We start from the raw sequence: 17,702 nt of genomic DNA on the forward strand, positions 1-17,702 counted from the left end.
CGGTCACCAAATCTTTCGTAGTTGCCAGTTTTCCCTTTTTTATTTAAGCCATTATGCAAACATTGTAAACAATATTTAAAGGGGACATTTCATGAAAATCAGACTTTTTCCATGTTTAAGTGCTATAATCGGGTCCCCAGTGCTTCTACCAACCCAGAAAACATGAAAAATAGCAACCCTAACTTTGTTTTGGTAAGGCTCTCTCCGCAAGCATGTGAATATATGGGTCATTTGGATTTCGCTCCCCCCATGACATATTAAGGGGATCTTATTATAATAATACCGCCCCTTCATTTGCGCTATCCAACCATGAAGCGAGTGCGAGAGACGGAGAGAAAGAATGACTGACAGCACGACGCGTTTGTATTCCCTCAAACACAAACAGTAGCCTACAATCTTATAACTTGTAGTTTTAATGGTTATCTAAAGGTTGAATTAACGTTCTAAATGATTAACGTTATCAAAGTGCAAGAGAGAGAGCGAGTGAGTGAGAGAGAGTGAGCAAACGAACGAGAGAGAGAGAGAGACCAACTCTCTCAAAAAGCTCAGCTCGTCAATGTCAGTTCTCACACGGCTGTCCAATCACAGTGGAGGAGGGGCAGGATAAATATCACAACAACCAACCGGCACATCGTACAAGACTGATAAACTAAGCAGAAGTATCACAGCAACCAAAGCGCTCAGCTGAAACTGGCAGTCGGCTGAAAAGTGACATTTGTGAGAATAAGGCATATCAGATACTGATTTATAACCTTTCCATTACGATTAAAGTGAAGACAACATGTCAGATGCACTAAGAGGGTTTTGCATATAAACGTCAAGATTCGATGTAAAGTATATACATTATATACAGGGTTTCCCGCAGTACTTTGCAGTTCCGGCGACCCGCCTAAGCTTGGAGAAAAAAAAATATTTTTCCACAAAATGTGTTTTTGTGGAACTGTTCCTTTATAGGCTGCACACTGCAAAAACATAAAAGTCACACCAACAAAAACAAAAATGAGTCCAAAATTCAGGCCGTTTAAATGCCTTTCCCTTCTGTAAAACCCCGTCAATGGGTTTCAGTTCAAGCACTTGACATTTATTGACATTTCCAAAGTTTTTCTCAGGTCAGCACGGTCTCAACCCGTAGCTGCAGCTATGCAGAGATAATTTAGAGGAGCAACAGAGAGTAAGAGGCATTTCCTCCTCGCTGGGATGCTGGTCTTTCTTTTCCTTGTAAACAGCTTGGCTACTCTGCCCAGAGGGATAAACTGGGGCCACACTGTGAATGGAAGAAACATCTGCCTGAAGAAGTCTGTTCTGTTGTTTTCTGTCCTTGGTGCTTTGACACCAGTGGTTAAACTGTCACTGCTGTGAAAGACCTTGTGGTTGTGCTGTTTATGACATGAAAATTCAGTCCTATGCAAACATAATCATACTACTACATTACATTACTTCTATATTGCTGTCTCTTATTTCCAGGCTACTTTTTCTGCTACAGTTTGCAGTTTCCTATAGGCGGCAGTCTGCATCCAATCCTGACCCGACCAATCAGAAAACAGACAACTGCCAGCAGCAAGCATAGCACTACTACACCTGCAGAAATGAACAAGCAACAGCAAAATAGTTTTATTTACACCCTTTACAGACTTCACATACGTATTCTGAGGACACCAAAACTTCTAAAATAACTTAATAACAACTTAATTTTGCTCTTCATATGTCAATGGAATTGAAAGTACACAGCATCCCAAAAAATATAATTTAGACTCAAATCACGTAGACAAGGAAGACACTAGACGCTACAATCAGTAACAACCACAATGATACAGTCATATTGTGTCTCTGTCAGACACAGTGTCAACAGGTCTATTGAAGTGTCATGGGCATTTTTGAGCTTTTGCACCTGAACAAATTAAAAGACACCATTACTGAGAACCCAATATTTTAAAATCAAACGTTCCCCAGATAAATTCTTTATAAAACATCTCCTAGTTGCCAAGTGGTTATTTGGTCCCCAATGTGTGTAATTAAAGATGTTCCCTGAAATCTTTCATGTCTGGGTTCAGATTTATTGCCGAGACAATTAGAGTAATTATACCGCTGCAGTCTGGCCTGGCTGTTGGTGGCAAGAATGCTGGCAAGGCTCGAAATGTTTTCTCATTTTCGTTGCCTTAATTGCAAAAGCAGTGCCCTTTTGTTCTATACATTTAAATCTTTGAGACTAACGAAAAACCTCTTCTCTAGAAATATACATTAGGTTTTTCTCTGTTGTGGATTTGAAAATGGCCACATTACTAACACGGTTCATTTATCGTAACTGTAATTTGTAATATTTTTGTATTCCCTCCCAAAATCATGGCCAGGTAAAATGCAGCCGTAAGCTATAAAATAACAACTCCCTCAGTCTGTGGTAAGCGCTGCACCATGAAATTAGGTAAATTAGTGGGTGGAAAAGCAGGAGTTGATAAGCAGAGCTTTATAAATTAAAGGGCAAGAAAAGACCCAGCCCAGGTTAAAGCAGTCCAACTCGAAATTTAGCAGTTTTGATTATAGTATGCCATTGTGATTCACATCAAGCCCCAATATTTGTTGGGAGTCTACAACATTTGGACTTTATATGGGCTTATTCACAATAAACACATTTGCACAAAAAGCATTTGTCTGTCTACATATCTACACTAAGGTTTCCATTTAACGGAGAAACATTTCTATTTATATTTCTCCATCCAACGAAAACTTCAAACGACTTTTCTGTCTTTGTCCCATTTGAGTTTCATTTCATGAATAATTTGCTGAAAACTCTTCATCATTACTAATAAAGCGTGAAGTACGTTTGATTGATGTGTGACTGTTTTGAACAGACATCCGCAGCCTCTCTTATGCTTAGTCTTTTAACTTGAACAGATGGAAAGAGATATAATGCCAATTTAGGTAAATGAGTTGATTATTTAATCTCAGGAGTGAAAGCGTTTACATTAACAGCTCTAAAATATTTTTTTCTAATACTACATAAGGTTTGCTTATGTACAACACTTTTCAAATATTGAATTATAATAATACGTCTTTTTAAAGGTCCAGTGTAGGTTCTGTAGCCGCATCTAGTGGTGGGATTGGGAATTGCAAGCAACCTCAATTTCGAAACGAAAGAGAAGCTATGGTAGCTACCACAGGACAAACATGTTTACAACGTAGTGACAAAAAAAGCTTGTCTGTTTATGGCTACTGTAGAAACATGACCACGACTTCCATGTAAGTGGACCTGCGGTGTATGTAGATAAAACAAACTCATTCTAAGGTAATAAAAACAATGAAATACACCACAGATAATATAGCCTTATATTATAATGCATTTCTGTCAAGAGATCCTATATACACATAAGTCTCTTTTACTCTAGGAGTGAACATAATCCACAGCCTCGTCTGTTTTTTCAGATTTAAAAAAAATGATAGACAAAAAACTGTAATCAAATACGCATAGCATAGAAACACAGCGGGTTTAACATTCCTGAGATCTATCTAACACAATGAAATATGGTTCTGGGGTCATACCCTTAAATTTGACTTAAATCATATGTTATTGTCCATGTGGTAGGAACATGGAATCTAGCAGCTGGCTGCAGCACAATAGGAAACATATCGGTCACATTGTAGACAGCAGAGCCAGAATCAAAATCGTTAAACATTTATAGGAACAGTCTGAGACGCTTTACAGAGGGAAAAACGGGTTTGTGAGTGAAAGCTTGGATTAGCAATACTTTTGATGCTGGCTTGGTTAAAGAAGTTCAAATTTTCCAGCTATGTAGAAGCTCCTTTCATAATTCCCCAAGCACAGGCACAAAAGACAGGAGAAAGATAAAAACATAAAACATTTGCTTGAAAAAATCAGCTGGTGTATTGGAGAGAGTGCAGTAGATGGCACAACGACTTTTTTAGAACTGTGAGCAGATTATAGATGACATTGATTATGGAGAATATAATATAGAGACTAAATATAGATGTAAATATATAGAGAGAATTCCTTAAATGATTCATTGTGCTTATGTTATGGCTTGTTTAAGCTGCTTTCTAGGAGTGACTGTGCTATGGCAATTTCTCAATGAGAGGTTTTTGGATGTTGTCAATAAGATTAATGTAAAAACCGGACCTCTATGAACATCCCTGCAATTTTTCTTGATCCTCTTATAGTGTTATTCTAATGCACAAATGCATTCTATTTAACATGCTTTGAGATTAGCCACAAAAGCAGTGTTTCAATGAAAAATTTGATTCCAAAGCTCATATTTGCATATGCTGTATCACAAATGGGCGGCATGTTTTCTCAGGTCTACTCATTTCTGCAATCCTGTGTAAACAGATCAATGGACTCCTGCAAGCTGTTTTGCTCTTGGGCTGTACAGTCATTAGCCTACATCTCCCAATCTAACAGACCATTAGATCTACATTTGAGGCTAAAGGCTTTTACAAATGGCTTTTTACTTGTGTATGCGCTCTTCAGCATGGCTGAGTTAAGCCTGTTATCTTTTAAGCACAAGCAAATACATTTATTTTTTAATGATCGAACTGAATAACTTTATTAATTACAATATTATTATTTACAAAAGAGCCATAGGTGAAGACAGCCATTGCTTAGCATACACTTTGGGTTATTTTCAAGCCATAAAGGGATGCACCCTTTTGGGTTGTAATTTACCCCTTTCCCCGCCACTGACAAGTTATCTTGTCAATTAAAAGAAAACGCTTCCCTGCCAATGACGAGTTTCTACGGTCATCCATATTTCTGCTATTAATAGGTGCCGTTCTTACCCAACTTATAAAACACTAAAACATCAACTGATCCAAAACCAGCAAAAACTGTGGTGTTGTTTTGATCATCGTTGAGAATCTGCTTTTTGCTCAAAATGTTGTATTTTTTAAGAAACCAATATTTGAGAGGTGATAAAAAGAAAACAAATGAAGATAGGATGAAAGTTTTTTTAAGCAGAGGGTCTGTTGTTTCAATTTTATGGAATGCATTATACTTATGCAAAAATCATTAAAAAAATGCTGAAAAAAAAACCCGCTGTCATGGAAAGAGTTAAAAGGGGCTGGGTTATTTCAACCCAAAATGATGGGTTATCTTTAACCCATTGTTGGGTCAAATAAAACATTTTCTTTGTTAATTTAACCTAACTACTGTGTTTGTCCCTTTTGACCCAACACTGCCTTAAAATTACCCAGTATTTATCAAGATGTTATTCTGATATTCAAATTTTTTGGAAGAAACACCATATATATTTATTAGGGCCGGGACTCGTTTAAAAAAATTAATCTAATTAATTAGAGGCATTGTAATTAATTAATCGAAATTAATCACATTTTAATCACATATAAATATTTGACCTAAGAACATTGAGAAGTTATTTTTTCACATGGATTTTTTGTATACCATGAATAATGACTGAATACATAAGCTTAAGCAACAAAATATTGTTTATTTTTGTTCAACCAAGTCGTTGTACTCGGAGTCGGGCTAATGTCCACGCTAGCTGCTATATGTTTTGCATTGAGATGATACTTGAGGCTCGATGTGCTGCGGGTGATATGTGAATTCCTTGTTGCATAGCTTACACACAACCATGCTCTTATCGACGCTTCCATCCGTTCGTTTTTTATAAAAGAATTTCCCATCCACAGGGCCAACCAAAGCGATCTCATCAGCTTCTTCGTTCATGTTCACTGTTGTTTGTTGTTGTCTGAAGTCATGAATGCTAGTTGGTGCTCCAGTATAATCGGTCTGCCGAAACGCATACAATGAGAAATGTTCCGCGGTGCAAAAATAAGTGCGATTAAAATGCGTTAAAAAAATTTAACGCGTTATCTTTGTGTAATTTATTAATCTTAATTAACTCGTTAAAGTCCCGGCCCTAATATTTATAAAAAATGCTTGAAAATGCTGGGTTGTGTAAACCCTTCTCCAAAATGATACCCTAAAAAATTTCCATATTTCACCCAACCATAGGTTGAAGCACCTCAGCATAAGATATTTTAAACCCCAATAGTTTGTCCATGGGTTAAAAAACCAATCATTTTCTGAGTCCAATGACAAGGCAAACTTTCTACTGACTAGGGATCGACCAATATGGATTTTTTAGTGCCGATGCGATACCAATTTTTGTTTCATCAGCCTTAGCCGATGACCGATACAGGCTGCCGATTTTCTTGAGCTGATATTTGGAGCCGATACTGCTTTTGCTCACTCAATTTACATCATAAAAATGACACGATGATGCCACATCTCAATTTATAAAAGTAACATTTATTGAACTAAAAAACAAACTATATTTAACAAAGAGACGAGGTTGCTATGGAACCATGAACTGCACTCTCCACAATGACGAGGAACTATCAGCAAAATATATTGATTTCTAGCACTTCACTACTACAAATATATATAGAGATGAGAAATAAAAACCCGCTTTGTCCAGCTATGATCTACCGAGCCCCTACAGTGACATTGGAGTAAAAAAATCTAAAGTTTAGTGTCATGTGCTCACGCAAAACCTTCATGTGCAGAATTTTTTTTTTAAGTTTATTTTAACGTGCTCGCTTGAAACTATCGCGTGCGCATGTGATAGTTTCAGGTGAGCACGTGATAGTTTCACGTGCTCGCACGATAGCTTCACGTGAGCACGCAAAACTAAACTTTAAAAAAAAATTCTGCACATGAAGGTTTCGCGTGAGCACATGAAAGTTTCACGTGAGCACATGAAACTAAACTTTATTTAATTTTTGCTTCATGTCCCCTTAGGGGCTCCGTAATGATCAGCTGTTAGGCCGAGCTTTCGATGTTGTCATGGAAAGGATGGTTGTTTTTAGTCACATGACCTGCGATTGCTTGCGGCTTCCAGCACTCTGTCTGTAAATAATGCCGGAAAAATCAGCAAACACAGCAGCCACGTCCTGGCCGATGCCGATACACATAAAACTCACAAAAATCGATATATCGGCCGATATATTGGTCTATCAGCATGTTTGCTTTATTGTGATGTTGAGAAAAATTAAATGATATCTATAAAGACATGCAGTATATTAAAGGAAATACACTGCACAGTAGGAATGACCCAGCTGTGCATTCTTACTTCTCTTGATTTTCAGTATGCCTAAAACGCACAGGCTTTAGAGCTACAATAAACTGTGCCTTTCTGGATAAAGTCAACCGCTTATCATATCACAAACAAGTAATCCTGGAACATTGAAAAACAGAACATAAGAGAAAAAAAGAGAAAAACTTGAAAATATGAAATATGAATCCAAGGCCAGATACATCATATGTTGTGTCTACCCAACCTCACTGTTGGGTAAGAATGTAAAGAGAAAAGTCAGATCCATTCTCATCTCCTTCAGATCTCTGATCTGAAAAGCGATCCCACAGTTTCAAATACAAAACAGAGTAACAGAGTTGTTCCCATTCACTGCTACAGTAAGCTGAAGAACAGATGTCTTCAAAGCCTTGGATAAAAGCAGACGTTGTAGTATACTAAGCCTGACTGAGTTGCTGCTATCTGTTTTGTTGTCCACTAATAATCTCTGATATTCAGTGTTATGTTACAAATACTCTAAAGCATTCAAGGCCAATTAGAAAGTTTGTTGTATTGCGAAAAAGTGACGCCATTTAAATGACAATCAAGAATTTTAACAATTGTAAAGACAGTATTTTACCTTGTGCCTCATTATCTGGTAATTATTCCCAGTGGCGCTTGGGTGACAGTAACTACAGGTTATAAAATAGATCTGTTTGCGTTGCTGTGCTATATGACCCTCTGCTTTTAAGACTACACTAAAAGTCAGTGCACAGACTGCACACACACACACACACACACACACACACACACACACACACACACATATATATATATAATAGATATCTACTAGTGATATATCGGCCGGCCGATATATCGGGCCGATATTTGTGAGTTTTATGTGTATCGGTATCGGCCGATGCCGTGTTTGTGGATTTTTTCTGGCATTATTTACAGACAGAGTGCTGGAAGCCGCAAGTGATTGCAGGTCATGTGACTAAAAACAACCAACCTTTCCATGACAAACCCAAAAGATGGTTCCATAGCACCTTCACCTGTTTTAACTATTTGTTAAATATAGTTTTTATAAAGTTCAATAAAAGTTACTTTTTAAAAATTGAGACTTCTAACATTTGGCATCATCATTGTGTCATTTTATGATGTAAATTGAGTGAGCAAAAGCTGTATTGGCTCCAAATATCGGCTCAAGAAAATCGCCAGCCTGTATCGGTCATCGGCTAAGGCTGATGAAACAAAACAAAAAAATCGGCATCGGCACTGAAAAATCCATATCGGTCGATCCCTAATATCTACCCACTTTATTTTTATATTACACACAAATGAATGAAAACAAGCATGGGAATTATATACTGTAGTGACCAAAATATATCCTGAATATCTTTGAAGCTACTTGCAGATATGTAATTTACAGTATGAAGGGACTCCTATGTTTCTGTGAATGCCTTTTTATGAGTCAGGCCTTGGCAAAGGCAGGAAAACAACTTATCAGATATGGGATTGAGCACTGAGTGGTCCTACGAAGACATTTAACAGATTCTGATGATCTATCATAGTTATATTATGGATGAAAAACAGATTTGTGGATACAGTACTGCAAGGGCAGATATCATTAACCTTGTGGATGCACGAATCCTCACAGCATTTTGACAGTAATAGGCTATGACAGACATCCCTAAAGCACACCGTTCTGAGACTCCGACTCAAGAATCGGCACAAACCACATGAATCACTAAACCTCCTTCTGAAAGATCCAGTTGCTACTAAACATCATAACATATAAAGTCAGTTTAACGTAACAGTGAACACTTCAAGAAGTTCACTTAAGTTCAGGGCTCTCAGAATGTCTGGTTTGATGACTGGGAGGTGTTTTTCAACTTTTTGGCTTTATTGCAGCAAGGCTAAAGCATTATTACAGCTCTGTAAAAAAACACTTCAACTAAAATGACCATGGAAGAGATAGCAACAAAAAGCCCAGACTCTGACACCCACAATAAAAAAGACACTTTAGCCGCTCAGTGCCACGTTAGCAAAAGCAAAAATTTCTGCAAATTTCTGTCATTATGAAAAACAAAATCATAAACTTTTTAAAACTCAGTTATTTTCAATTCTCTAAGTTGATTGGCCAGTGTTCCAACAACAATAAGGGGCTCTACTGTTTATGTGAGGGACGTGAAGTGTAAGCAGATTGTCTGAATGCCGTTTCTCATAGGTGAAAGTCGGGCTCCATGTCCTAACAACGCTAATGGAGAATTAAGGAACACACAAACATATTTATCTGACCTATTTTCTATCTCTCTGCATCACATCTTGTTTTCAAATGGACAAAATGAGCCTGTCATCAACATGTGCTTGTCATGTGACATTTCAAAGGAGATGTCACACAATGGAAGCAGATGAGAACAACTATGTTGTTGTCCTTTTGCCCCTTTGTGTCAGAACAGAAGAAGATCCATTTTGTAGTGTTTCATGCCCCAGAGAGCAGCTTTTAAAACATGTCTGTTTACTACTGAAATCTCTTTTATCTTTAAATAGTGCCTGATCAATGATGCATTTAAAGCTGTTCTTGTACCTTGAGTGCCTGCATCTACTCTTTTGACCATCTATATTAAACCTTCCCCTGGAGTCTTAATGTAGAAGTTCTCAAGAAATCATCCATTCAAAATTATCTGACCACTCACTCACACATTCATCAGCGCTTTTCATGAACTCACTGTTAAATATCCAAAGTCCTTCTGTTTAAGTAGATTGCACAGACAAACAAATCTGTCTTTTAGGGCCAGTCAAAGAGCTCTCCGTTTTCAAGATCCCAGTTATGTGGGTTTCAAACTGAATAAATGAAGGAAATGTTTAACAACAACCAAAGTCTTGGCTAGTTTGATTAGGAGCTGACCACGCAATGAGCTTGAGGCTGCACAGTAATGAACGAAGAAGGTCTGAGTGTGTAGCATATGTTAGCATTCAGACATGAGTCATCTGATAAAAAGATGTCTCCTAAAGACATAATGCACGTCACTATTTACATTATGTCTTTCATTATTGTTTCAATAAACTGAACCTCATTGTTTTCCAAACAATAATTAATAATTTACATTAATAAACACTTTATTTCTTTGTTTTTTTTTCTTAAACAGTCTAATTTATGTTGTTCCATCGGAGCATAGTGTCAGTTTCAGTGAATATGATTTAAAAAATCTTGCCGACTGCAGCTTTAATGTAAGCGTGTTTGTCATTTTAAGATTTTATTGGTTTTAGAAAGTTGTTGTTTGCACTCTCGTTGCTCTTTATCATTCCGCATTTTCATCTATCATACGAGATGCAGAGCAAAGGACTCTCTTGCTATCCGTCCTTTTTATTCAGCAGACAAATTCTAAGAAACAATCACTGTGTCTTTCTCGTACTCTGGCTCTGTATGTTGAAAACTCTAAAATGCGTTCACTGACATGTTCTGCTGAATTTATGAAGTGTGCGCGCCTCTCACCCTGCGCTAATTGCTTTTTAATCGCGTCATATAGACCTAATTTTTCGGTTAAGTTTATACTGTATTTTCTCTTGTAATAATTTTGGTTGCCATACATTCGGTGTTTCCCTAGCATTTTCATTACATGTTTGAAGTGACTCAATTCCGATTTTTTTCTCTCATGTGTCACAGATCGGATATGACCTACGAATGTGTAAGCAGGAAAAAAGCACATAAATTCCGATATTCTCAGATCGGTTTCAGGCCTCATTCTTATGTGGAAATAAATCGGATATGAATCGGATACATGCACTCGCGTTCTCAATGTAAGCGGACAAATTGTGTATTCCCACCTAAACCCTAGAGTCACATTAGCTACAAGAGACAGAGCGAGAGACTACCATTCATTTTAAATGGAAGTGGCAGTTTGCCAGAGATAAACGACAAACTCGCCGCTGCGCCGAGCAAGGTGGGGCCAAAATAGACAAGAAGGCTATTTTATGCAAATGCCAATCGGAGTGAAGGGGCAGCGTGACGTAGATCAGTGGCTCGAGGTGAAGATAAGTTTGGCATTTTATCTCATATATCTCGTTACTTTTATCTCGTAAACATTGTTCTTGTAACTTAACAATACCTCTGAAGTGACTTTTGATTCCGCTTTACTGCTGCCTAGCAACCAGAAGTAGGCATGCCCAGGAACGCCCATCGAGCGAGTGCGTGTTGCTCAGTGTTAGCAACTTTTCGCCCTGTCCCAAATGGCACTCTCCAGACTTGTGGTCCTCCGCAGAGTCCACACTTTAATGACATCACGTAGTCCAGACTTTAGGGACCCTTGATGCGAGTCCACGTGGGTGCACCGGAGTCGTATTTTGGGACAGACTCGAGCATCACACCGGAAATAGGTAGAGAAGTTGCCCGTCAGTGTGAACTCCTCCCTTCCGTCGTCTGATTGGTCTGATTGCCCTTTCGCAAGGACTTCTGGGTTGGCAAAGTGCGCGAAGCCTGCTGCAGTGCGGGCTTCGCTGAAGACCGCATCAAGGGGGCAAAGGAGGCGCTGATGAGCACACTTCAAAGCGTAAAAATGACAGATGGAACACCCTACGGACTCGTAGACTAAGCGAGAACGTGCAATTTAAGGCCACGAGACCGAAAGTCCACATGAAGTGCGCCATTTGGGACAGGGCCTTTGTAGCTAAAGTGATTCTAGTACGTCATTGATAAAGCGACGGCAAATGACGTCAACTCCGGTGGACACTACTGTGATCACATGACTCTTCTTAGCAGCGCAATGGAGGGTGATGGCTCCGCTAAATAGAGTAATGTTTTTAAAGTTTTATGTGTTGCTACAGAAATAAAACATTATAATTTTGTATGTAAACATTGCATGTGAAAATATGTGCAATTCACATGCGTTATGAAACCATCAGCTACGTGTCTGGAACTGCCAAATGAGGCATCTATGTACATATATATCTATGGTCTGACCTTGTGCGATCAATTGGAAGCAGGGACTAATTTGCATATTTATATCTATAAATAGGTCCTAGTTTGTGTGATTGAGAAGAGGCAGCAACTCATTTGCATATTCATAGATCCACGTATACTAAATGAGGCAAGGGTATAGAGTTACATTCAAGCTATTTTAGGGCATAAAGAAATTATTATGACAGGAAAAAGGTGTTTTAATGAGTTTTAAAAGATAAAATGATCGACTAGCCTACTTAAACATAACAGCAACATGAAAGTGAGTACATACTGTGATGTGAGCAAATAACCACAAGTATTTAACATACACGTCTGTACGCATCTGTGAAAAAATGCATAATCACATCAGTTTGTGAAAACAATATTTAAAAATGTAATTAAAAGGTTCCAGAACAGGCTGTGATGAATGATGTTACAGTTTGACTTTGATTAGCAGTGAGCTAGGTGTTAAAAGGATAAACATCTCAAAGACATTTATATGTCCTCAAAAAAGGTCGGAAAAGTGCTGGTTTTCAAACCTATCAGTGAAAAATGAGAAGGCAGGAGAAAAGATGATCTCAAAAGCAGGATGAAGTGTAAAGCTTGTGGTTGGAAGAAATGAGTGTCTCTTTGTTGGTCTGTGCTAATTATAGCAGGAACAGTCTAGGCCCAGACCTCCTCTCTCTAATAACATTTATCAGCTTCTTGTCACCAAAGACCATTGTTCTCATCTCTCTTTAAATACTCCCCAAGCACAAACCAAGAACATCTCCCAATGACTGAATCATCTGGGACTCACTCATGCGCAAAGCGCATCTCACATACTGTATCAACTTCCTTTACTATCAAAAATGTTGCAATTTACTGTTCTTTGTCAAAGCGCATAACAAAATAAACTTCAAGTTAATAGACAAAGTATTGATCCACTCTTCGATTTCATCGTCACACATGAAAAAGCATCTCATATTGAAGTCTTCCAAGGCTAAATCATTTCTATGAATACAGGATGTTTACCAGCGTCATGGCCAATAAAGACTCTGAGCTGGCAGGACATATGGCCAAGCAGCACATCAGTAATGATTCAGTCATCCAGGCCCACATCCTGCATGCATTAGTCTTTAACTGCTGCTATGACAAACCATTAAGTATCTCACAGAGTAGATCTCAATGATGCTAAGAGAACACTAGGATGTTAAATACTAATTTGCCAGAGAAAGCACGAAAACCGTGCTTGAAACCAATAGTTAATGCGCATGCAGATGGAGGGACTGCTTCTTCTAGATCCGACAATGACACCAAAGATTCACTTGCTACCATTTACAGAAAATTACAGGGAGGCAAGTACTATATTATTTGCACTGAGGGGTTGTCAGATCCATAAAAACAACCTTCCTCCCATTGTAACCTACATTTCACATGGGATATGATCCGCCCATTGTGGATCACTATGGCGACGAATATAAATCCTTTTTCAATAGCCCTGATCCGACCATATTATCACACAACTGTAATAACAGACATATCCAAATTGAATTGAGTAACTAAGCCAAAAAAATACCTCACAATGGGCAGTGTGTCTGTCACAAGATTTAATAACAGTGTAAGTACAACTACAGAGGACTGAAAATATATAAAGCTAGTGTATATTCTAACTTAAACTGAAAATCCATACAGTATCTTGAACCCTGCACCACGTGGTGTAATAATGCTGTACATATTAAATACCTATGACACAGCAGTAACTACTAATGATGTAAAATTTACTGCAAAGTGCAGGAATGAGGATTTTTTTCTAGTGGCTAGAGGTTCAGATTTGAACCACAGATTTGTAAATAATATTTTATTATTTCAGAAATATTTATTAAATATATATTTTTATTAATAATGATAATTGATTCGATTTTAATAGATGAGTAACTGAAAGTGTAGTTTAATTGTTTAATAATAGCTGGAAATTACGTATAATTTATTTATATACAAATAATTAATAACTGGTGCTGTATAAATTCATGAACGTACTTGTTCTGGAAAACAATTTACATCAAACCATTTCACAAAATCTATGTGTGACTTAAATCAGTAAATTACGCAACAAAAACATTCAAAATAAGTTTGTACACTTTTTGTTATGGCCTGTAACATCTTGTGATCCATGACAATGAGTACCAAATTACTAAAATAATAAAAAAATATAACCATTAAAAAAACTGAAAAAATTATGACTCTAAATGTACCTGCAATTATATAATTACCCACATGTATGTAAGGAATAATTGCCGACGGGTCGTTTAATTGTTTGAAAAAATCCACACCCTATATAGTAATGCGACACAACGCGAAGCGGAGTTCACCACAGACATTGCTAAAACATTGGTCTAACGGTTATTTTCATACATTTGACAGGTCCCGTGGAACATTTCTCAACCAATAAGAATAAAGCGTTCAACAGCCCCGGGGTACAAATAATGATAAACAAGTATTAGCCTCTAACACTGGCCATGTGGGTCACCCTAAAAATGGCTTGTGCAGTATTTTTGGTTTATGCAGTATTTTACCACAGGCTATAAAAAGTGTACACTTTTGTTGTTTAGATATTATGACTTACTTCATGGGTTTGAAGAGAGCCTGGCCATAGTTCTGGAATGTCATGATGAGCTTCAATTGCGTTCCTCCAGATTTCATTGCTACAGAGAGAACAGAAGTGATGATAAACAAAACTGGAGTCCTCTTATAAACCATCTTTAAGATAAGATTCATTAAAAGCAAATAGTAATAACAACGTGAAAACGGTAAGGTAGTAACTGTCAACCAAGTCATGGAAAGCACTCTGCCCTGCTCTTAATACAGATGATGCTGGAATTCTATTTGATAATGGTTACTATATAGGAAAAAGGCAACAAGTGTATTTTGGACAAACACTACATCATTGGCATCAGTGAAGAAGCTTGTTGTACACTTTTTTTACTGCAAGATGTATTTTTAACTCAAAATGTCCTTTCTTTAATTACATTTCACATTGGTTCTAGAGGTCTTTGGAACTCTTAAAAGCATATCAGACATATCGACCCTGGGGTTCCACATAAACGCAGCCCATTGGTAATGTCTTTCTCTCCTACTTGATGATAGCAAGGTTTGGCAGGAGATGCTTTTCCACAGCATGGTGTTTGATTAAGTCTAAATTGCACACTCTTCTAATTCATTTACCCAGCTGGATTCCACTACCTGTAAATCTCAGTCCAATTTTATTGATGCGTCTGTAGATGGAATGCAGGAAAATTCAAGCCATTATCTTGGAAGGACTATACTCAGAGGAACTAAACTCATCACACTGTAAAAGTGAACAACTGCATCTCAAATATTGTCTTACCAACACTGGTAATTTGTTGCGAGATCAAGTCTTTCAGCATGGCATCAATGACTGGGTTGTGCCTGGAGTACAGCTCATACCGGTTGATCCCAATGTGGAAGCGGAGCCAGTTTGGGTAGGAGTCTGGGGAGATTTTGCCTGTAGTAGCGTAATCTCCATCTTTTTCCTCTCCTTGCCTATGGAGAAAAAGGATGACCCAGAATTCATTGCATTTGGGGACTTTTTCATAAACCCCTCAGGAGGGATTGAGGTGAATTACTGTGCAAGTATATCATGCTTTTTTTCTAAACCACAAGCAATGCTACAGAAAACACTTTTACAAATTAACCATGATTTTATCAAAGTAACCATAGTTTATAAAAAAATAAGAATTGTCTCTTTTAATCTTGATATTTGCAGTAAAACTATGGTAATACGATAATCAATAAGAAAAAAAACATGTTTACTATACTATATACTTAGAACTATGGTTAGGGCAGGATGACATGAGTTTTTTTCCAGAATGGTGACTTTAGGCCACTTTACAGCAAATTGAGAGCATTTAATTGAAAAAGGAGATCAACCTACCACTCCGGGTTTTCAGCAGCTTTAGGGTCAAATCTTATATCAGTGTTGACATTGAACAGCGTGTCTTCATCAGCCAAAGGAGGCAACGGCCTCAAATATAAAGGATGCTGAAACAGAGCAGAAAGCTTTGAACCTTTGACGGCCGCGTGCTTACGGAAGCTAGAGTCCCGTGTCGCGCGCTTGTCGTCACCTGTCTTCAGCCGCTCGATTCTCTTTAAAGTCTCAGATTTTTCCCCAACGGTAATCTTTTCCCGTGAATGGGAGGACAGGTTTGAGTTTGGTTCATTGCTGAAGTCCTGAAGTATTCTCAGCGTGTGTTTATTAGGCCAGCCGGACTCTGATCCCGGTTTGGCTCGATGCTTCGCCCAGTTCTGCGGCTCTTCGCTGGGCGCGTGAGAGCACAAGCAGGCGCTAGTGCCCCGTCTCTCCAGCTTTGGCAGTAAGTCTATCATAATGTGCATTGAGCAGGCTATAAGAAACACCATTAAAACCAAGACGCGGAATTTTCTAAAAAGGATCATCTTTAATGTGTCTTGTTCAAGAAAAGATTTGTTGGGAATGGCAGGGATAAAAGTGAGCAAGCGCACTACATCGCCGACAGTACATAAAACACGGGATCCCAGTTTTATGAGCACACATGGAAGGTTTTCGTTTGCCAGTTTAAGGAAATAAATAAGGATTTATTTGGCACGAGTTTGTCCGTTCATCCACATCCATGCGAAACGATAATCCTGGTTATTTTCGGGCGCTCACGGTTAAATTCCTCTCGCGCGGTCAGGTACGGTGAGTTGACGAGGCACGAGGATAATTTCCGAGAACGCGCAATCGCTCATATTTTATTTTAGCATTTAAGATTGTACACATCATATTTCAGATGACGGCGAGTTAATAAACCCCATCCAATTAATATATATATCCACAAAGTGCGTGTTCAAGATTCCGAAAGCGCAGCGGTCCATCGATCACGCTTGCTGGCGAATGACCGGCTCGCGCAGCAAACATCTGTCGCTATTCATACAGCGCGAGAGATTTCTCTTTCACAGCTGCACAAGTTCACTGTCTCCAAGGCTGTTCAGCTGAGGCGCATGGCAGACCTGGCAGGTTTCAAGAAAGTGAATCCAACCTCCTCCTGTCGATAAAAACGTGATATTTGGAGAAGTTTCGGTATTTAATGCTGAAGATTCAACGGGCGCGTTGCGGCGACACGCTAAAGTAATTTTTACCCGTTGACAGGCGCTTGAGGAAATACCTCTGTCGGATATTGGGTGGGTGTGTTAAATATCATGATGCTGAAGCCACTCCGAGCGGGCGTCACACATAGAGGATTGGCTGAGTTTAAAAACAGCAGTACAGACAGCCCAGGCTTGGTTTTTCCTGTAGAGTCAAACTGTGCAAGAAGAGGGCGTCTTAACACACACTTCTACTCCTGTTATTGTCAGAAATTATTTTTTTAAAGACGCACTTAGCACGCAAGTCCTAATCCACTCGCTATACACATCAGCTTGGACATGTCTGACCTGTGTCTCTTTGGGACATAACTTAGTTAAGACACAGGACGAGGCAAAGTACTTTAACAGGAGGTAAAGCAATATACTTAAAATATGTGACACTGTCTGTGAAATCCAGAGTGAAGTCTTCATTTAATTGTGTGATTAGGAGCACCAAAAGTTTAATTTCAGTCATTTAATACTGATTGCAATCTTTGGCATTGCCTTACTTAGCCAATATACTAATGATATCAAGGTTTTCACAGAATGTTCTTTACATTATATGATTTCAATCA

The 17,702-nt window shown here is 38.3% G+C and overlaps 1 protein-coding gene across 1 annotated transcript in view; it reads right to left on the reverse strand.

The window, feature by feature from the left end:
- The window catches only part of fam20cb (FAM20C golgi associated secretory pathway kinase b), a 61,810-nt gene extending 44,613 nt beyond the window's left edge, over positions 1-17,197 (reverse strand). Inside the window, exons 1-3 of the mRNA XM_065242528.2 lie at positions 15,920-17,197; positions 15,353-15,528; positions 14,591-14,669 (exon numbers count right to left, since the gene is read on the reverse strand). Of these exons, the coding sequence (XP_065098600.1) occupies positions 14,591-14,669; positions 15,353-15,528; positions 15,920-16,440 (776 nt within the window). The 5' untranslated portion in view covers positions 16,441-17,197. The remainder of the gene's footprint in view (positions 1-14,590; positions 14,670-15,352; positions 15,529-15,919) is intronic.
- Positions 17,198-17,702: the final 505 nt, after the last annotated feature.

This window comes from Paramisgurnus dabryanus, chromosome 1, assembly GCF_030506205.2.
Source record: "Paramisgurnus dabryanus chromosome 1, PD_genome_1.1, whole genome shotgun sequence".
In the NCBI taxonomy this organism is placed as follows: domain Eukaryota; kingdom Metazoa; phylum Chordata; class Actinopteri; order Cypriniformes; family Cobitidae; genus Paramisgurnus; species Paramisgurnus dabryanus.